We start from the raw sequence: 21,853 nt of genomic DNA on the forward strand, positions 1-21,853 counted from the left end.
TCACACGTAATCGAATTTCTCGTAAACTGAGTTGAATGGAATTGGAGTGGTGGATCCGTTTGGTGACGGCAGTTGAGAGGATGGAGTAAAATTCTGCATCGGTGGTTGTGGGGAGACGACCGCACGGGAAGCTGCTTCATGAAACGCCGAACCGTTCATTTTGCGAGTGAAACATTCGTCGGACAATGAGTCAACAATGTCCAGAACTTCCTAAATTTTCATTTTTCATAAATTGTGAGCGGTAGATCAGCTAGATTATTCATGTTCATGTAATTGCGCCACTCATTAGTTCCTCAATAATGAAATTTCAGAAACGAACAAAAAATCAAGGCCTTGAATTCGTGTTATAAAACTTCGCAAAGAAACAAAATTAACTATTCAAATAGTATTTTAAGAGAAGCCATTCAAACTGATCAAACTGAAAATAAGGAATTTTGTTGGAAGTGTGGAAAGCATACCTTACATACAACATAAGGGTAAAAAGTAAAAGTAATGAGGACTTCCCCTGAGAAAAGAAAATATGCATGAAAACACAATCAATCCATTTCAATCCTCAAACCACATGTTACAGTCCCTAAGCAAGTCTCGGTCTAGATTCAGACTGTTACCAAGGTAGTAGTAATTGAACTTCTAATGCTGTGCCGTGCTCTAACACTTCTTCCACTTTTTTCATTTAGATTCCTCTTCAGGTTTTGGACGTTTAGACGTTTTGCAATGTCCTCCACACACCCTCTTTGGAAAGAGGAGAACAAAGCAAAGAATGCATCACCACTGGAAAAGAAAAGACAACGGATGGTCATTCTCAGAATAACAAAAACCCTCAATTGTCAGAAATAATTGGTTGGAAAATAAAGGATAAACTGAAGTATTAATTTATTCCTAGAAGGATACATTTACGCGTTCGACTTCAATTAAGAATATTGACGTTTATGAACGCATTTGCAGCCTTAAAATGACTTGCGAGGTAAGCGCATGTGTTACATCACTCTTTTAATATTCCCAGAGAAATGAAGTACCATTTTATCGCCCCCGGCAATATAAAGAGCTTGGCACTGAAGAGATTTCGTACACTCAATAGTACACTCACAGCCGAACCTATCACCGATTGCGCTAAAGCTCGCCTTGATTGAAAGATGGTAATTAAAACAGGAGATTGTGAATAAGGCATGAGTGTAGTTTGAAATTTCTTGCACTGCCTCATTACAGAAAGTAGAAGAAGTAAAATATCTAGAATTACATGTAATTTGAATGTCAGAGTAATGCGTTTATTTGTACAAAGGTGTGTTTTTTGAGCGAAACAAAATTAATAAATTCCACCTATTATACTTCTGTTTTTAAAACTTAACCATTTATTTTCGAATATACGAAGTAGATAAGTCTAACCTGTCTTGATTTGCCATGAAAAGCTGCTAGCTGAACCAGTTCACGCACAAAATCATCGTGTGGTGTCGGCACAACGGATGGTACACGACGAGAACTAAAGGGAGTACATATGTCATCGGAAACTAGTGAAAAAAAAAACTAAAGCGAAAGAAAAAACTAGTGAAATTATGTACTTCTCCACATCCACCTCCAGCTGGTCAGCCGATGGAGGCTTCACCTTGCATGTCACGACAGCAATCCGCATGGCCGTAAACCTTGACAAGTGGCTTGTTATTTATTTGCGGTAAATGTAGGTGAAAGGAAATCACCACCTTATGTGTTGCATGGCAGCAATGTCTCCGGAGTGAGTAACATTGCTGGAGATGTCACGACTTGCCTCAACGCCGCCACCTTTCTCGCCTTCACCGAGTTGCGCAAGCACCTCGGTGATGCGAACTACTTGATGAGAAGCACTAACTATGTACTTCACCTAAAAATTTTCATCAATTTGGACTTTTTTGTCAAGTAGTAGCACTTGGAAGTGAGTAAGAAAACTAACTCAAGGTAGTAATTTACCATCACAATAAGTGTTGGGATCATCTGTGTTTTTAGCTCACAATTTTATTAGAGTGTTCGGAAAGTATCTGCCGAAAATTTCGCAGTAGTGCAGATTTTTTTTGAGATGTTCTGGAAGTTCTCGTTTTAAATGTATTATATAAGGACACTACCGCTTGTATACAATTGACATATCTGGCTCCCTCTTTCTTGCCTATTTCATTCTATATTAGCCGAACATTCCACCCATAATCGACACGTACTTCTTAACGAGTTCGAATCTGGCCACTCCACTGCTGAAGCCCATCGAAACTTAAGTCAAGTATTCAACACTGAAGCCCCTTCTGAGCGGCCTGTGCGCGCCTAGTTCCAGCGCTTCAAAGCCGGAAACAAGAAGCTCGAAGATGAGTCTCGCTCTGGTCGATCGACTGCAATATCGTTCGAGGAACTGAAGAATCTGGCGGAGCAGTATCCATACAAAGGTGTGCGGTATTTTGCTGCCAGTATTAGCTGTTCGCTGTCCACCGTGAACAATGGACTGTGATCTCTCAGAATGGTGAAAAAGCTTGGTCAGTGGGTCCCACATGCATTGAGCGACGGCAACCGCCAAAGACGCCTGGACACCTGCACTCAGCTGCTTTCCAGAAACCGCAGATTCGACTGGCTGGACGCCATTGTCACTGGAGATGAAAAATGAGTCCTCTACGTCAACCACACCCACAAACGTGCGTGGTGCGCTGGCGATGAAATGCCGGATTCCTTCGTGAAAGGTGAAATCCATGAGGAGAAGGTCATGCTCGTTCATGGAACGCTGAGCGTCTAGTTCATGGAATGGAGTTCATGGAGTGGGGACTTCATGGAATGTACCGTTTCGAATTGCTGCCGGACAACACGACAGTTACTGCCGCGGTCTACTGCGCTCAACTGCAAAGACTGGCCGACAAGATCCGCAAGGAGCACCCGAAGCTCGACAACGTTCGCCTGCTGCACGATGACGCGCGCCCTCACATAGTGAAGAAGACTTCCCAGAAAATTCTGCAGCTCGGATGGGAAGTTCTACCGCACCCACCGTGCAGCCCGGATCTGGCCCTGAGCGACTGCCACCTCTTCCGATCGTTTCAGCATCACCTGGAAGAGAAGCGCTAAGATGATCGTGACCACCTCGAAAATGACCTTCAGGCTTTCTTCGCCTCCAAGTCGCCGAAGTTCTTCGCCAAAGGAATCTGTGATCTTGTGAGACGTTGGCAGAAAGTTTTCGATGTTGATGGAGATTATTTTATCGAGTAATAAAATGTTGTTAAAAAGTTGTGTTGTTTTAAAATTTTGCCATATTTCGGCAGATAATTCCCGAACACTCTAATAGGTCTTTTCTTTCTGTTACTGTGTTATGACATTAGCTAGCTTGAATTCGACTTGATATGATATTTTTCAAAGTTTGTCACTATAATTGTTCCTTATTATCTCCTAGTGGTGCTTAGCCAGAAGTTCAAGAATAACAAGGTTAGTGAGCCCTTCCGCTTGAGGTCCCTCTACCCCTTTAACCATAGCCCCGACGGATTTGTGCGTTCTGGGTTACGTTGGTCACCCAAACCCTTGTAACCGTTGTTCTACTGCTGCGTTCTTCTTAACCCACCACACAATGCGCTAAAAAAAGACAAATTTGCGTACAAAACTTAGGAGAAATTCTAGTGGTTCCTGTTCTTTCCTTTTTCTGTTTTATGGCAGACCTACAGGAGTTTCCAAATAAGTAAACAAATAATCTGCTTCAACCCACCTTCTCAGCATCCGCAATATCTCTTAGGTAATCCTTCAGGCATTTGGTCTGAAGGCGTTTTAAGTCAAGAGGCTCCAGGTGTATTGGTCGAGTCGCGCGGTGATCTAGCGTGTGAGCCGTGGATTTCACAGTGAAACAAATTGTGCCTCCAGTGACAAATGACAACCTCATGATCAGAGCCGATTTGTGATGCTCGAGAAGTTTGTCGACCTAAAGTATGGTGCTCTACCTTGGAAACAAGAAAATGAAGGGAAGTGAATTTCTCTTACCTCGTCAAACTCAAGGAATCCTAGCAACAAGCCCATTTCCCAAAGTTTTCTCACATTATTCCGGGTGTCGTGGAAAATCTGCAGTAGTTCCAACATTCCACGCCAAACCTGTAAACAAATGAAGACTGGTCATAAAATTTATGTCTCATTTTTTTGAAATGGTTGGAAGACGCACAGAGAAGCGCACATTCGTGCTCCCGCATTCGTACCGCAGATGAGGGCACAAAACATTCTTGAACGTGACGATTTCTGAAGAAATTCACTTCATTTTATTTGCTACATCCTTAAAACGCCCACCGCAGTCTCACGCTGAATTCCATCAATGTTTGCTCCATTTTCGCCAGACTGGCAATCGGGACACTGCAGCTTATACTTCAGTAGTTCAAAGTCGCCGTCAATCAAACCTCTTTGTACTCCCGCATTCACTTTGAAATGCTGCTTATAAAGATGTTTGAACTGCTCCCAGTGCATTCCTGTAATGAAAATACGACTGATAAGACTTCTGAGCTATTTTGAGACATACCTGTGTCAAGCCATTGAAGAAGGAGTCCCTCCTGATGATTGCAACCGTAAAGCCAGAAAATGGTGGCAGTGTAAGATGACATCATTCTCTGGACCTGACAATCCTGCAACCGTAAAATTTAGCAAGAGGAGAAGAGAGGAGAAGAACTACGCACCAATGCCGTCCGCTCAACTTTGGATGGAACCAGTAACATGCTTTCACTAGTTCCACTAAAACAAATTCAAACCTGGTTTCTTCTTGTTGCAATCGTAAACGGAAGCGATAGGTTGTGAGCAGTTGCGAAACTTCCAGAAGGACTGAAACAAGCAGAAGTTCAAGTGAAGAACCACTACCAATGGATTCGTAGGAGGCACTTATAAATTTAAATAAAGTCCCTCGTGTTAAACTTACACGCGTCGTCTCTCATTATGTTCGTTTGTTATAGTTACGCAAGTCCTCTCTCATGATGTTTTCCATGTCGTACTTATGCATTCTTATGCAGATTACTTCTTGTAATCAAGATGTAAATTACCCAAGTTTAAGGTGTGTGGTCATTGCCCGAGTGGTACTGTGGTTGTGCTCGTGCTAAGGCGGGGTGAATCTCGCGTGGGGACTAATCTAAGGAGCAACTAATACCAAGCCACAATGAAATATTCTGGAAAGCCTCAATTCGTACATAAAAGGATTGTTTTTTCTAATCATTGTCAAATAAAGCTTTCGCCAACGCTCGGCTAAACAAGTCGGATGTTGATGTAATTTCATCTTAATGCAGCAGCTAGCAAGAGCAATTCGTTTGTCCTTACCTGAACATGGTCGCCTTGATATGGAAGTAGAAGATTGGTCGTTTTCCGTTAGACTTATCGCTTGAGGCATTCGAAGGTGAAAGATCCTAGCAAGATGCTATTTAAAAAGCGAAAAGTATGCTTGTTGTGAGTTGACTCACTTGGAAAGAATTGTGCGTCGACTGTCTGCCCTTCTGCCGAGTTGTGCACAGCAAGTGCGGATAAGTGGCTTGCCAGTACCTAAACATGCTTTTCTCGGCAGTGTTCACCGCAGTTGGCCATAGAAGACTTAGAGTAGATGGACCGACCTGTACTTAGCATTGTACACAGGATAGATAATGACGTGTTCTTTGCTATTCACGTCGCTCTTCTTATGAGCCGTGCTACCGGCCGAATCAACGAAGCCACGCTCTGAATGGTGGTTTTCGAGCAAACAAAATGCATGTCTATCAAAAGTGCTGTGATTCCGGAATAGAGCAGAGCTCTCATTGTCTTTAAAACTTCCTTCTGATTTTTCTTCTTTCGCTCCAAACTAGGAAAGTGATATTAAAATTGCCACGAATAAGAGCAAGCTTTTGATTGGGCCAACGTAGAAAGAAGATTCAGTGCCTAGGGGACATAACGACAACGGCTCGGTTACACATGTCTGACGTCGATTATTCGAAAAAGGTTCTCTGGCCATATGAATGAACATGCACAGAAAATTATCCTTCAATGATTTTTTAGGTCAAGAAATAAAAGTTGAAGTAAAACTAGTATGAACCATAAAAAGTCCGATTTTTAAGAAAGGAAATGCAAATTCCTGGCTTTGATTTATGTTTTTAGAAATTGCTGTTTATAACAGGTAATATGTTGGGTGTCACCGATTTCACTATCAAGCTCTTATCTTCTTAACTCTTTTTTCTGGGAAATTCTGCGTCCTGACTAATGACATTTTATTGGTTTTGAGATGCGGCTATTAATTCATTGTTTCCTTTGTAGAGTGAGGGATGAAACAATTCACTCAAGTCCAAATTATCATGTTCCGCATATACATATAACATATCTCGAATGTAGAAATCTTACAGCGGCAAAGAAGATGAATGCTCAGTTTATTTTAAAAAGCTTTCATGTGATTAGACGTAGGCTTACAAGTTGAAGAGAATTGTGAGTAAACAAACAATATAGTAGAGGTGTCTCAAGATGATATGAGGATTCAAAATATAGGTTACTAAAAGTTAATCATAGATTTCATGCGTATAGCTGCGGAAATATGAAAAACCGCAGTTATCAGAGTGTTATCGTACTAGTGGAAAGAACGCTTTGAATTGTTAGAAGCATAGCCAACAATAAAAGTAGCTAATAGCTGTAAAATAAAACGAAGAAGCCAGCGCAGCTAACAAGAAGAGGAAATCCAAAAATCCCAAAAACAAGACAACATACAATGCACTAAAAGGGATGTCCTGATTGAAAACATCAATACTGCATCCATTTGACTTACATTGCTTTAGACATCTGCTTTACTTACATACGCAGCTATCGAATATACAGAGATGGTAAGTTCGTGGTCTACTCCAATGGTAGCACCATTTCAAATAAGTCATATTGAGCATTCACGTATGATAATTATATGATCTATCAAGAACCAAATTTTCTCTTCTCGAAATCTTGGCATGACTAACTGTATTTACGTATTCTTGTTTTGCCAACGAGGTTTTGGTGAAAGTGAACATATGGCCTGACGCTTCTACAACTTCGTCTTCATAAAAGTCCTGAAAATGGAGGATTTTGATGCCACACATAACTCATCAAACTTCTCCTCGCTCCTTATCAAGCTTCGAAATCATACAAAGTACACCACGCAAGAACTTTGAACAGAAAAACAAAGTGACAAGTCTCGCCGACTAGCGCGGCTGGTGAACCGCTGCGTCATTATAGATTGTCATCCTAGGTGAATGAGAAATACACTATGTGCAGTTTGCTGAAGTAGTGGTGTGTGGATAGTGTTGTGGAACTGCAGGACAATCTTAAAGCTCACAGAGTGTTACGAACGTCGCGAAGCCATTAGTGATAGGTAAGCACTCTTTTCGTCATCATCACATACGTCACAAATGCAAAAAGAAAAGGACATCAAAAATGAGTGCTTCTAGATTACAAATGAATTAGTGCCCTTCGTAACACTCTATTGCTATAAGATTGTCCCACATGCAGTACCTTAACAGTATCCAGACATCAGTACTTAAAAAAGAAGCAAAGCGTGTAAGTCTCATTCGCCTACGGTGAGAATCCGTAAGGACGTGGTGGTTCATTAACCCCGCTATCGGTGGGACTAGTCAGTTTGTTTTTTTTTTGGAGTTCTTGCGTAGTCTGCTTAGAACTATATCGACTTGTATAGCGAAACCACTCGCTATTTCATGTCAAACCTTCCTACTCCCGTCGTCAGACGCACTTGCACACCCCGCACTATTTAGTACGGGCGATATACCGCAGTTTCCAATTAGCTCACCAAAGCCCAAACTACTTCACTTCGCATTCCTACTTCTATGCACATTCAAGGACTCCTTTTCCCCGACGTAAAGGAAAGGATTGTTGCAGCGTTACTACACCATCACGTTGAGTTTACTTTATTCCATCACTCTGTTTTCCCTATTCCGTGGTTTTCTTTCCCTTCCGCGGTTTTCTTTCCCTTCCGCGGTTTTCTTTCCCTTCCGGCACAGCTTTCTGCCACACCCTTATCATCGTTACATTGGGTGCAGTATTTCATTACTTTGTCTTCCTTATCCTGTGATGAGCATTTCAACTCTGTTGAATTTATCTTTCTGATACAACGTCACTACACCGTTGCATAAGAGAAGGATTCCATCAATCTTTCTTTCTTATTCCATGATGGGATCATTTTACCTCCATTGAACCTAGCCTCCTCCAACACTGTTATCACAACATTACGTTGAGTGAAGTATCTCATTGCTTTGGTCTATTTATTCCGCGATGGGCTTTTTACCTCTATGGAATCTTCCCTTCGGCCATCGATTGCTTCGTTGTTTCCCTTCATTGCCTCTTCATACTCCGCTGCCGTGTGAGCCCATCACCCTTTATTGTGTGCAGTTCTGCGATAGTTGTGGATAAGCTGTTCGTATCGCCACTCTACTCGGCTCTGAGTGGCTATTATGGGTACGTCTCCTATTCATCGAATACATTGTCCAACCAGACGCAAATAACAAGCTCGCACCCTATCTCAATTTACGGTAACCTAACTTTACTTTTATAGTGTATTGCTCACGTGATCGTTCATATTTATAATGTAAATGTGTTGTAATATAATGTTTTTGATTGTAAAGTTTAATTATCCAAGTTTGAGGTGTCTCAAGTGCGAGCAGTAAGTTCCGCGTGGCAGCATATTAGAAAGGGGACGATCCGCGACAGCTTGACAAATACAAAGGAGGAGTTTGATAGATTATGCAGCGGGATCAAAAGTACAAAAGTAGCATCAAAATCTCGAACCATTTTCGGGCTTTCAATGAAGCTGAAATTGTCGACACATCAGGTCATAAATAAAGTTTCACCAAAACGGCTGGCAAAACAAAAAAACATAAATATGCGATGTGCCATTTCTTGAGCACTAACTCATGTTAGATTTATAACTTCCCATCTAAAATTGGAACAGTAAGAATACGGCATCCAAAAAGGTGTTGATCCAAGAAAGATGAAACATGAAGCTTGTAATTAATTCGCACATACATACTAGCCTATGAGCCACTCTCTATAGCGCAAAATGTCGTGAAATTCTGACGTTCTTACTGCTGCCCGCGAAGTGCTCCCTTCCATGCTATTAAACCAACCCATAACTGTTACCACCTCAAAGTGGCCGTATGACCTAAAGAGGTGCGAAAACTTCATATAGAGTGTTCTCCCTGTGAAGCAAGTGACTCCGCAAGAATGTTGTTTGCTTCCAAAGTCGAGCATTTGGCCGTGAACTTTGTCAAGTTTTCCACTACAGACCAGGACTAGTTACAAAACGCCTTTAGTTAAGCGAAAGAAAATGTGGGTCATGTGTGTTTGTCTATCTATTCACAAAAAGCTTCGGTTAAAAGGAATAATAACAACAGATCCATTGTCCACAAATCCTTTCACCGCAGTATTCACATTTCTCCCCTACCCAGCTTAGAACCGATAACTCTCCTCCCCGTAAACCCCTGTTGAACATCAGAAGCATCACACCCCACCCCATTCTTGGTGTCAATTCGGCTCACCAATCTTTGAACGACTGTCCTCCTCGTGGTCGCTGCTGGAAAAACTTATTCCGATCTTCCTTGTCATTTAACATTAATCGTAAGAAGCATGTTTTCTTCTCTTTTTGAGCTGTGTGTATCTACAGCTGAAAGAGTTTTATTCGTTGAAAAACTCACCACCATTGCTGACGGCATTACTTCGTTTTGTCCCGGATGTGGGTTTCATGGCAAGGAGAGCTGCTGACGGTGGCTGCGAGATCTGATTAGGTTGTTGTAATAGACGAGCGCGGTTCATTTCAGACTGAACATCATCTTTTTAATTAGTTATTTATAAGCCTGAACTGAACGAAAATTAGGATTGCTTTTTTCATCTACGCTTTCTCCAATTTTTTACCCGAAAATTTAAGCACAGATGAAAGATTTTATGGTTTTTCCCTAAACGCTCAGTTCTACATTTGAAGAGCAATCCAGCTTGATTTTACATCTATGTTCTTCTCAAACCTCCAGAATTTGAAAAATTATTGGAAGTATGAGTTTCCTTCGTTCTCAACTATAAGCAAAGAATGGTGTATTAACATGGCGACGTGAATATCACCATCGTAGTGATAAAAATAACGTTCTACGTCAGATCGCTTAACTTGTTGGTTACCATATATTGCACTTAATCAGCCGTTCGCACGTGTGCTTCCTCCCTTTGAAAAAAAAAGATGATAGCAGCATTAGGGAGACATGCTGGGAAATAGATATGTGAAGGAACCACAGAAACCCATTCTACTGTCTTGGGGCTACAGCGCACCAATCCAACGCAGTGGAACCCGTCTCTCCAGTTTATAGCTTTCTGGTACTAATGCACCATTTCAACCATGTGGGAACCCTCCCACCCTATTTTACACCTATCTGGCCCTGTGGCACGAATTGGACGCTGTAGGACCTGTTTCACCCAATTTTACCAAGTTGAGGTACCAGCGCACCAAACTAACGCCATGATTTCCGTCTTCCTCTCTTTTCGGAATTTCTTGAGTAAGACACACACATACACAGACGCACACACGTGAAAGAATAAGCTCGTTATTATACAGCATGGAAGTTTGCAAATTTGGAACTATACATTCACATAAAAGTTTACTTACCCTCACCAACATATGAGAGGAACTAATTTGCCTTATCAAAGCCAACATACATGGTTACATAGGTTTGGACAATGGATAAAAGGTAGAGTGCTCGCCCATCAGGTCTATGGCGATGGTTCGGCGTCTCACCGGTGCAGGGTTTTGCATCATTATGGAGTATTTTCGTGACACACACACATACACACATATACACACACGGACTAAGCGCGTTATTATAAAGCATGACTTTCGAAATGTATTTGGTCATTTACTCGATGCATTATTATTATGGAAATCTGTGCTTTTTTTGGAAAAAAAACATTTCTCACTTCAGACTCACCTGGATGTGCTCGGCAGTCTCTTCCGATACCACCTGTATCTCGAAGTCCTTAAAAGCGACTCCTCTTGCCAAAGCACCACAATTCATGCTACAACAATCAGCTTCATATCGTATAGATCATGCCAAAGATTTCTCGGAACAGACCTGAACAAGTTGTTAGTGACGAGAATTGCAGTTGTAGACGGTTCTGTGGCCAGAACGCAGTCACTCATCAACAGCTCCAGCGCTCCGAACACCGCTTGTGACAATGCCTTTACGTGCTCATCAAGAGCGTAAACTTTCTTCACAATCGTAATCTCATAGCGAAGACCCTAAATCCGTTGAATGGTTCGGAGTGTGTTTAAAAATTGTCTCAGAGTTTGGGTTGTTTTTGTCCCAGAGTCCCAAGTTTGGGGAACTTTTCGGTTCGGGTTCTCTACAGTGCTAGATATGATTCGGGAAGCCGTTCGGAATTATCATAGCGAAAACACAGCAGCCCCACCACAAGAGCAAGAGACGGATGCTTAAATCCAAACGACGAGAGAACTCTTTACACCTGTGGGAGTTATTAAAGGCAGCAGTATCATGAGACTGTCGTGGTACGAAAAATTTAGGGAAACCGTAGAGTTCGGGTTGTAAATTACGGACGCGAGTGTGAATCTGCCCATTCTCCCCCAATTGCCGTAAAAAAGACCGCGTAGAGGACGGTGTTTCCGCCACGAAATCAGTTGCCACGTACTACCTTTGTGCACGCACCGCATCCACGCGCGGGAGGTCAAAACCTAATTGAGGTCTCCTTGTCTGCCTGTTGAAGTGAACCCAATGAATAGGCCGCTAAGGGAATCGCAGCGTATACAAAGGTGCGATCTAACGTACTTCGTAGGGACTGAAACGGTTCCCACGTTGTTTCTTTAGGATGACTGGGGGAATTGAGCGCGGCTACACTTGTTTCCGTAATCTACCACCCAAACTGCATGTTCTCCAATTCGCATTGCGGGGCCTCATTTCGTCCCCTCTACGAGTGTAAAAAGGTGCCTCGTTGGGTGGACTGTGGCTCACTGTACAGTTGACGTTAACTTATTTTATAGGGCATGTTTCTGTTCCCGAATTTAAAAAAAAAATTAAAGAGGACGTTCCGAATAATATTTGTTAGTGAGAAGAATCCAGTGCTGAATTCTGAACGCTGCTCTTAGGAAAATAGTCACCTGCAATCGTGCCGCTAGAACAGCCAAAATGTACATCATAATCGAGTAGAAAGCGACGAGGTTCGTAACTGCATCATCCAGCTGAGTGCTCTGATCCCTCATACGAGCGATTTGAGCCGCTCTCACATCACGCCACCTCGCTACGCTGTATGTGTTGCAAAACACCTGAAAAAATCCAGAAATTTATTTCCCTAAAAACGAACGAACGACCTAAGTTTAGTTGACCTTCAAATGATCGATACACGGCACTAGAAACTGTTCTCCGAATTGAAGGCATGCGATACGGAAACCTTCCACTTCGGCTTGGTTTAGGAACGAAGTCAAAGCAAGTCGCCTGGAAGTGACGTCATTAATATCAGGATCTTTACAAAAAAAATACAGTCTCTACCTTGTCAACATGTACAACTCTTGTAGAGTTCGTTCTGTGTTTTGTCGTAAAACCTCGAAATCGGTGTCTTGGTAGTATCCCATAAAGGGCATATTCACACTAGAAATACACTCATTTTCCCTGTGTTGGACTCAAATAAACAAGCAAAACCAAATAACCAAACAATAACAACAATAAACGCACTTGGAATAGTTGACAAGCTCCACAAGAGCCTGATTCAGGCGTTGATAGATCACTTTATCGTCATTAGAGACAACATTCTGCGCGCTGAGATTATTTTGCAGTCGACTGGTGATACATAGCACATTCCACGTTAACATCGTCCATTCTTCGTAAAAATCCTGTACATATAAAATAGATCTAGCAGTAAAGAACAGCAATGTACACTAATTTTCTGATGATAAGCTCCTTCCATCCGATATTCTCGGGCTTCCGGATATAGAGCTCGTAAACCTTTCCCTGGTCTATGTATTCTTTTTGATTAAAGATTTGTTCTTGTCTATTTTTTAAGTCATTTCTTCACGTGCATTTCTGCGAAATTTTTAAAATCAAAAAAATTAATTTGAAAATAGTTAAATTTATTTGTTTTTAAAGATAATTTCAAGTGAGAAATAAATTTTTAATAAACCATTTTCCGCTCATACGCCTACTTTGTTTATAAATTCAGGATTCATAGTCAGGAGACAACATTGCCCTTTACCATTCTATAACAAAATTACAAACATCTGATCTGTATAAATCCTTGAATTCTAAGATGTGTCCTTTGTCATTAGGACACGCTTCTTATGGTAGTAATCTTAGGCGAACCCCCATCGATGCCAAAATTTTTACGTTGAGCCTCACTTAAAACATGTTGAAATCAGCGAAAAATTTTCAAACCATGTTTCTGTTGATAATCGATCAATAGATTTCTCCCTTCCATGATGCTACTTCTATTCTGGATTGACGAAATAAACCACGGAAATCGAGCTGATTACGGTAATCCGTAAAAGTTTAGGTATCAAGCTCATCGTGCATCGTTTTCAGTATTATATACATACTCTGGACAAAGGTCAACGATTATTCGATCAATCAAGGTAGGATAAATTAATTGTGAACTCGATCGAAAAGATGAATATTCGAAAATGTTCCAGGATGACACAAATTATTAAAGACAACAATTCCATGTTCTATCATGCACGGAAGTGCGTCACTGCATTTTTTCATTAACAATCGATCTTTCAATTTCTCGGTCATAAGATGCTGAACGAAAAAAAAAACGAATCGTCTAAATTTCAAAGGCTCCAGATTAGTCGTTTTGAAAGGAAACACGAAGGATTTCCAGCTCACGATGAAAGGAATAAGAAGATGAGTTTGTATTTTTCGGAATGCATCAAGCGAGCAGGTAAAAACGATTCCTTCCTACGAATCAAACTGCGAATGTAAAAAAAAAATTAATTTTAACCTACAGTTTGAGGCAAAACCTTCCAACTAAACTTCAATAACTTCCTTCTCCGAAAAAAATCTTAGGATTGAAAGGGGTCCTCACCCCCAAAATTTTTAAACAATCGAGTTTTCGAATGATTTCGCAGTTAATTGGTGTTTACGACTGGCAAATTCATCACTCTGTGGTTTATTTTTGATTTCTGACTAGTAGTGAAAAGAAGAACCGCAAATTTCATACCTGATCTTTTCCAACTAGATAAAATTTGCTTTATTTTCCATTCTTTTTCTAACAGAGCAAAAAATGATACGGTTCTGAGTCATTCGCAGATTAAAAACAGTGAATTGAAGAATTAACCTCCCATTTCGGGGATTTTTTGTCGGATAGCGATTACACTATCCTCAGACGATCCAGTTCGTTCCAATTTGACACGCATGGGGACACTGTTTTCTTTCCAGAACAGGAAAAAACGATCGCGTGATCGATTTAGCACGAAGACCGCATGTTTAGCGTATTGATGCGATTAGTGGCGATGTAAACGAAAATTCTAGAGCTAATTTTTGCAAGTTCTCGAAATTCTTGTGTCCATGAAATTATCCGATAGGTTCGTCGCATCTCCTGTGAAAAACTAAATGATCGTTTTTCTTATCGGCGTTGAGGATGCAGAATTACTCACGTGATATTCAGTAAAAATCTCTGGTGTCTATTAGCTTTCTACCAAGAACTTCTTATTATTCTTTCTTATTACTTTCTATTATTATTTCCTATTCCTACTATTAATTCTATTCTATTTCAATTTCCTATTCTACATTTTTCACACATTTTATTTCCCCAGCTACGTCTTTTTCGTGATATTATGCCTTTAATCCTTTTTCAGGAGCGTTTCCAGTTTTATCTTGCTAATGGTACCACATGTGCGGATGTAGCGCAGTCGGTAAGAGGTTGTCTGCACGGTCAATCGGAGGTTCGAATCCGCCCCAGTGCTCACCAAGCTTTCATCCCTCCAGGGTCGATAAATTGACACCAGACTTGTCTGGGAGGATAAAAGCACTGACTTGACACATCGGCTAGCCACCGCAAGTCATTGTATAGGCCAGATACACGTTCGTAAACCTCAAACGATTCTGAATTGAAGTGGACGTGGTGGAGCATCCCAAGCGAATTGATTAACGCCAGAGACCTTATCCTATTAATCTAATTACATCGAAAAATAAATCGCTTCAAACGTCGCTACTTATTCTTATGCACTATAGAATCCAAAAGACAATTTTAATGTATGTCTGTCGTTGGACGTTGAACCTCGCAAAGCTCTTTATCGCACCTGTCAATCGGTCGAAAGCAACCTTTTCTTTTTCATTGAGCACAATTCTTCCACAGATAGCGCATTCCGCAATAATTTGATAACTCAGTTAAGTGACAATGACAATGACATAAGGAATCATATGTACATATCAATACAGCTACGAATACTCTTTTAAACGACGGACAAGTTCATCAGATAATACGTTGCATTGACTTGAAAACTAAAACAAATAATTTACAAGTAAAAATAACAAATAAAATGCAATATAATAATAATAATAATAATAATGGTAAGTAATGGGAATAAATAAATAAATAAATAAATGGCATGTGTCAGAAGTGTTGTAGTTGTACGTTGTAGGGCTAATACATCAGATCCAAGCTAAATATCGGATGTATATCAAGACGAACCTATATCGTCCGTCCCAGTACATCCTTAAGGATTGTGGACATCGATAATCCCGAAACGCTGCAGTGATTAGCAAAAGCGTTATCGTTCGACTACAATTCAGACTTCGTTAGAGGTTTATGAGCGCGAGTACAAGCCTACAATGACTTGCGGGGGCCGAGGACGTCTCAGGTCAGTGTTCTTGTTCTTCCAGACAAGTCTGGCACCAATTTATCGAACACGGAGGGATGAAAGGGTTGATTGGCACTGGGGCGGTTTCGAACCATCGATCGATCGCTCAGGTACAGCTATTATTATTATTATTATTGTTATTGTTATTATTATTATTGTTATTATTATTATTATTATTATTATTATTATTTTTTTTTATTTTATTATTTTTTTTATTTTTTTTTTTTTTATTATTATTTTTTTTTATTTTTATTTTATTTTTTATTATTATTATTATTATTATTATTATTATTATTATTATTATTATTATTATTATTATTATTATTATTATTATTATTAGCTATTAGCTACTATTATTCACTACTTTCTTTACTACTTTTAAGTAAGATAAAGTTTAAAAAAATTGAAAAATAAATTATATACAGTTAAATATCAAGATTTTTGTTGTTGTAAAACTATCCCTACCTGTCCCTTCATTCCACCAGTCTGATTCTGTTGTATACGTAACACACGTCCATCGATTTCCGTGAGCAATTTGCAGATCATGGTTTTCACCTGACAACAAAGCACAATGATCAGCTGATCCAGCAGCGTAGCTAGCCCTCCCTAACGCCCCAAAATACCTTAGCCAAGCGTTGCTCTTCAGTGTCCGTAAACGGCGGATCATAATGACGTTGTACGCCATGCCATAAACAGAACAAATCATAGAGCAACTTTTGGAAGTGCTCGTTTGGTAGCATTGTTCGGTGATTTGTGCTGATCTCCTCCCTGTGTTTGTGTTCGCTTCACAGAAACTAATCACACATACACACACACGTCAAATGGCCATTTTCAGTAGTGATTTTGGCCAAGGATCTACTTAGGAACCTGAGGCGTGTAGCGAATCCTGGACCGCCTATGGGCTGGTGACCCGGAGAGGATAGGGTGCGGTAAGAAAACGGCCGTGCACGTACTCGTCGCAGATGCACCTGGAACGACGTGGTTTAGGAACTGTTTGGACGTTTCGAAGAGTAGAGAAAGAAGAAAAAAAAACGGAAGAAAATGATAGGAAGGAAATTATTCCCTTTAAAAGCAATCAGAGTTAATAGAGTTGAGAGTTAACTGTTTTGAGAGCTATCATGGAGATTTTTGAGCAAGTCTATCCGAGAAATTTTCTACATCATCAAAAATTTATTTCATTAAATATTACCGAGTATTCAGATCGAATTAAAATGTAAACGAACAAAGTAAACACTAAAATATTCTCCTTCAATAGAGGCACAGGATAGAGAGTGAAACAAATCAAATAGCAACCAGTCAGAAAGAGTTATCCCAAAAGTTTATGGATAGATATTTATCCGAAAAATATATACCAAAGATATATATCTGAAAAATTATGGAGACATGCAGGAAAATGAAGAATGAACGCAATATTTAATCAGAAATAAAGAAAAAAAGAGAAATAACCGAGAAAAGGACACAACAATGGGTTATGAATGTTTTACCACACGTGTTCATGCAATCATCGTCAACAAAGATGACCCACACCACAAAAAGTGGAAGCAATAAGGAAGTTTTAATGCGCATTAATCAAATAAACTGTCCGAATTAATATAAAATGATGGAATTACTTGAACAACGATATTTTCTTGTATTCGCTATCGTTTCCCACAAGTCAAGAATCTATAAGTCACAAATTCAGTTCTTCTTTCTCACTCTTTCGAAGTTACAATAAATATTTGTTAAACTCATACGAACTGGTTAGTGATGAGATCAGAAAAAGGAAAAACAAACGCGGAAAGTGTAGCCAATTCTAATTAATCTCGATAGAGACAAATATTTCCTCTTCATTCTTATGAAGATTGCAGAAAAATGTTAATGTTAGCAGAAATTTTCACCATGGATTGAGTAGCGAGAGGGAAAGCGATCGATAACAGATCGTAGTAGATCAAATCTGATCACTCTGTACAATTGTGGATCATTAGCGATGAGAAGTTAGTTTTTCAAATGCAAATCTCGATGTTTTCCTGCAGGATATTTGAGAGAGTTGCAAAAATAAAAAAAAAGAAAAATTAAAACATCACATTGATTCTACGCATCTCTTCGAAATATACAAACTTTTACATGTAATATAAAACAAAAAAATGTTCCCTTAACCTTCACGAAGTCATTTTAAAACATTTTTTGCTTTTAATACGAGTTAAATGAGTTAATTTCTGAATAAATAAGGAATAAATACGAAATATAATAGAAGGAGAAATAATAATATGAAAGAAGTAATCTGTACCAGATAAGACAACTTAAATGACCCAACCTGACAGTAAATAAAAAATATCACTAAGTAAGTGAGGAAAAAACTTCTTACTAAGTAGTAAGCAAGGAAAAATCAGGGATAGGTCAACGAAATAGAGAAAGTAGGTAGATGGATTGAAGAAAAAATCATACTGTAGATGTCGAAGCAGGAATGAGAGCCAATTCCAGAAGTTTTGAAAGAAATAGTATTCACGGAGATATTTACGCAGCTACGGTGATTGATTAATTGATTAATCGATGATAGTTTTCCAGCTTAGCGCGGTGGGAACTCATCTGGAAGCCGGAAAGAAACATATAGAAGGGGTGGTGGTGTGTGTGTGTGGCGGTGGCGCAGCGCCAAAGAACCAGCACACGTTGTTGTCGATGTTTGCATTGCGATGAGCTGATATCAGCAGTGATATCCTTGAGAAACGGGAGAATGGGAGATAGATAAAAAGGTTATTCGGCCATTGATTAATTGATTATGGAAGTAGCAACGAAAGAGATCAGCACGAGAAAAAGTCGGTTATCGCTAGATAAAACTCGCAATCATTAGCTAAGAATCAGAATAGGAGAGGAGTTTTCCAGAAAATTAATTACAGTGGAAAAATTAGAGCAACGACTTAGGTGACCCCGAATCGAGGAACACTACCTCGACTGATAGGCCCACTGTAACATCGACGACACCACTAGAGTGGACCTAGCCACAGGCGCAGAAGACCGACCGCATATTTACGAGCGGCAAGAGAGAACGCTAACGGAAGAGAGTGGCGAGAAAAAGCATCTCGATACCATAACTGCAGTTAGCCTCAGAGGATCCCATATCTGATGATGAGAGGGAGGGCATGAGGTAATAGGAAGACTCTTGACATCAGCATCGATAGTCACCACAATCTTTGTGAAGAGAGGAATGATGCGACTGTAATAATCGATCGAACGCAGCTGATAGTGCATGTCGTCACCTGGTCACGATCCTTCCGATGGTCTCGTGATTCACCGCGACCGCTACGGAACGGTCGTCGTCGTCGTCGTTTTTTTACAGTTTATTCCCAGGCGATTGTGAAATCAACAATCAACTCCGGGAGGTCAAACTCCGCGTAGCCACCCACCTTCGACGTAGTCGTGGAGGCCGAGTGGAGTCGAAAAGGTGGTGGTGTCGGTTCGTGGAAACATGGCAAGGATCAATCGGGGAATTCGCATATCAATCAGAGACGAAATAGAGTCGAGCAGTGTCGTCGTCCCTACCTGCACCTGTCCAGTTCACCTGTCCTTTCTGGCTTCTGCTCCTGGTGCTGTGATCGTTTCCTTCAAAACACCCATATCCATTACTTTTCCACGGTTGCATCATTCACGTAATGACGTCATTGCTGACCCGAGAAGGTTGACTGATAAGCGAAGCAGTGATGGCCGTCCATGCACGCATAAGAACCAAATTCAAGGTTCTGTACATAATTCTGGTCTTGACTGGATTCTTCCGCCTGGAAATGGTAGATCAAGTTAGTGTCTGGGGTTTTAGCATACTTTAAGACGGATAAAGTGGTCTCTGTTCTCTGTGCGCAGTCAGAGCGGCGGCTAATTGATTTACTCTTGGTTCTTTAATCAATAAGTGGTTTGTAATTGATTTCTTATGGACACTAAACACCACAGGGATACATTTTTGGATGTTGATCAACTCACGAAGTTCATGGTTCACAGAATGTAATTTTTCATAAGGGTAGAACCATTTTATCTTTGGATTATGGGATTTTGAGATCATTTTCTGGTATTGATCAACTCTTATCTTAGTTTTTTTTTCCAGAAATTCTCAGCTGTGCTGCTTTGTGAATTTGCGCACTTTTTGTGGACCTAATGTGACAGATAGTCAATACTACAGTTCTCTTGAATGTAGTCTTGTCATAGGAGTCGGTCCAGACCAAATATGCGCGATTCCGACAAATATAAGGCGTATTTTCCAATACTTTCGCATAGTGGTGGTGGTGGGATCCTAGAAAGTAGCATAAATTTTCAGCTATTATTAATTTAAAACACATCTAATATATACTTAATAAACCTATGTATTGAACAATTTGACAACAACAACTCGATCTCCTGACGAAGAGAATTTAATAGACTGTTATAGCGATGAAAAGAACATCGAGGTTATGTCTGGATTAAGCAAAAATATTTAATTAATGCATCATGGAATTTGAAATTTCCGCTAGCCAGACCCCAACAACATAGAACATTATTTTTTTCCACAGATTTCTACTTCTTTCTGGAAATTCTTTCTTTTAATTTGAATTTTTATGAATTCTAGCTTATTTACATTCACAATGTGTCTGATAAATTTGGAAGCTTGAAAGTTTGTTATTGTTGTGTTGGATTTTTTTTTTGTAAATTTTTAGACCATAGATAAGGATAGATGAGGTGATTGCTTCAACATCAGATGTTTCGTTCAAGGTATCACTCCACGAATCTGAGGTGGTAGGGATTTCAGGTGGAGTATTCTTATAAGGGATAGTAGATTATGGAGAAGGAGGTAATTCCGTCCATTTCTTTCCAATTGCCGTAAAAAACGGCCCGCAGATACGATTTCAATCGTTCTGGCGCACTATTTTCTACAAGGAGTTCAACTGGAGCGCGTCAGCCTTGTGTGGCGCCCCATCTCCTGGTCCGTTTTTTACGGCAATTAAAAAGAAATAAACGGAACCACCCACCTCTCCATAATCTACGATGCCGTATACGAATACTCTACTTGAAATCCGTACCATCTCAGATTCGTGGAGTGATGCCTTTAGGGGCATTTCCCGGATTTTCGTGATAGAGAACCAATGATTTTGTTATAAATCACGAAAATGGCTGGTTGGACTCGGATTCGTTCAAACAGATGATCGCGCGATTCAACTATGGCATGGTAGAGAGAAGAGAGAGTACGTCAAGGAAAGAGGAAGAGTACGTTGCGTTGCGACAGACGCGTTGCGGTTAAACGGTTGAACGCAATTGGTGCCAAATGTATATATAAAGAAGTTTTGTGTGGTAATCTAACTTTTTTATTTTACTACGGCGTGGCGCAGTCGGTAAAACGTTCTGCTGCGTGTGTGTACGATCGATCGGCGGATCGAACCCGCCTAGTGCTAACCAAACCGTTCATCCTTAAACGATTCTGAATTGAAGCGAACGTGGTGGCGCGTCCCAATCGGATTGATTAACGCCTGAGATTTGATCCTTTATCCACTTTATGTGGGAATTTCACTAATCCAGATCTATGCCACTGGAAGAAAAGAAAAACAGAAGGCTCTTTCTGCACTCTCTCTGCTTCTCAGCTCGACAATCCTTAACAATCTCAGAGTTTTTTATTCACTGAATATAATACTGTTGACTTAATTCAATCGGATTATTCAGAATTAGGACTGTATAAGGAATGGTATGGTTCTGAATATGGTTTTTTTTATTCTGAACAATTATTTCTCAAAATTCCTCATTTATTTTTAAATAAATTATATTACTAATTAATTATTAATTAATACGTAAATTATTTATATAAATTCCTGATCATATCATTTTTTTACATCACTTATCTGTAAAGTCTGTTCATAATTTTGCGTTGCCGTGAACTTTTCTACATAGCCCTTACCTCTTCAGATCAGTTCTTAAAACCCAGGTTAAGAGCATCATCGGAGGAGCTACACACCCTTCTGCCTTCACATAGATTAGAGGATCCCAACCCTATTGGGGTTTTTTCTTGGATTTTTTTCTCAATTTTTTTTCATGTTTCTAAGGTGATACTAGTTGGTGATCTCTGATTAGGCCCATTGTTAATGATTT

At 40.0% G+C, this 21,853-nt stretch overlaps 2 protein-coding genes across 3 annotated transcripts in view; one reads left to right on the forward strand and one right to left on the reverse strand.

Moving 5' to 3' along the window:
• On the reverse strand, positions 1–19,375 carry RB195_000638 (uncharacterized protein; the record flags this gene model as incomplete). Of its 2 annotated transcripts, XM_064197090.1 has the most annotated exons (26): positions 1–210; positions 1,384–1,477; positions 1,557–1,637; positions 1,695–1,852; positions 3,692–3,901; positions 3,961–4,068; positions 4,136–4,209; positions 4,269–4,320; positions 4,387–4,433; positions 4,484–4,586; positions 4,710–4,779; positions 5,266–5,351; positions 5,406–5,484; positions 5,553–5,655; positions 9,630–9,753; positions 10,902–10,989; positions 11,046–11,212; positions 12,086–12,250; positions 12,311–12,419; positions 12,474–12,572; positions 12,657–12,814; positions 16,244–16,333; positions 16,402–16,546; positions 16,646–16,746; positions 18,842–18,968; positions 19,314–19,375. In XM_064197090.1, the coding sequence occupies 26 exons, from the start codon at positions 19,373–19,375 to the stop codon at positions 1–3; spliced, it is 2,910 nt and encodes a 969-aa protein (XP_064052970.1). The 2 variants fall into 2 exon arrangements, with proteins under 2 accessions (XP_064052970.1, XP_064052971.1); XM_064197089.1 differs by lacking the exons at positions 16,646–16,746; positions 18,842–18,968; positions 19,314–19,375 and having other exon boundaries at positions 4,269–4,433; positions 16,402–16,518.
• RB195_000639 (uncharacterized protein) overlaps positions 19,221–21,853 on the forward strand; it is a gene marked incomplete at both ends in the record, with an annotated part of 16,021 nt that continues 13,388 nt past the window's right edge. The window contains one exon of the mRNA XM_064197091.1: positions 19,221–19,545. Coding sequence (XP_064052972.1) covers positions 19,221–19,545 — 325 coding nt within the window. The remainder of the gene's footprint in view (positions 19,546–21,853) is intronic.

The sequence above is a fragment of the Necator americanus genome, chromosome IV (assembly GCF_031761385.1).
Source record: "Necator americanus strain Aroian chromosome IV, whole genome shotgun sequence".
Lineage (NCBI taxonomy): Eukaryota > Metazoa > Nematoda > Chromadorea > Rhabditida > Ancylostomatidae > Necator > Necator americanus.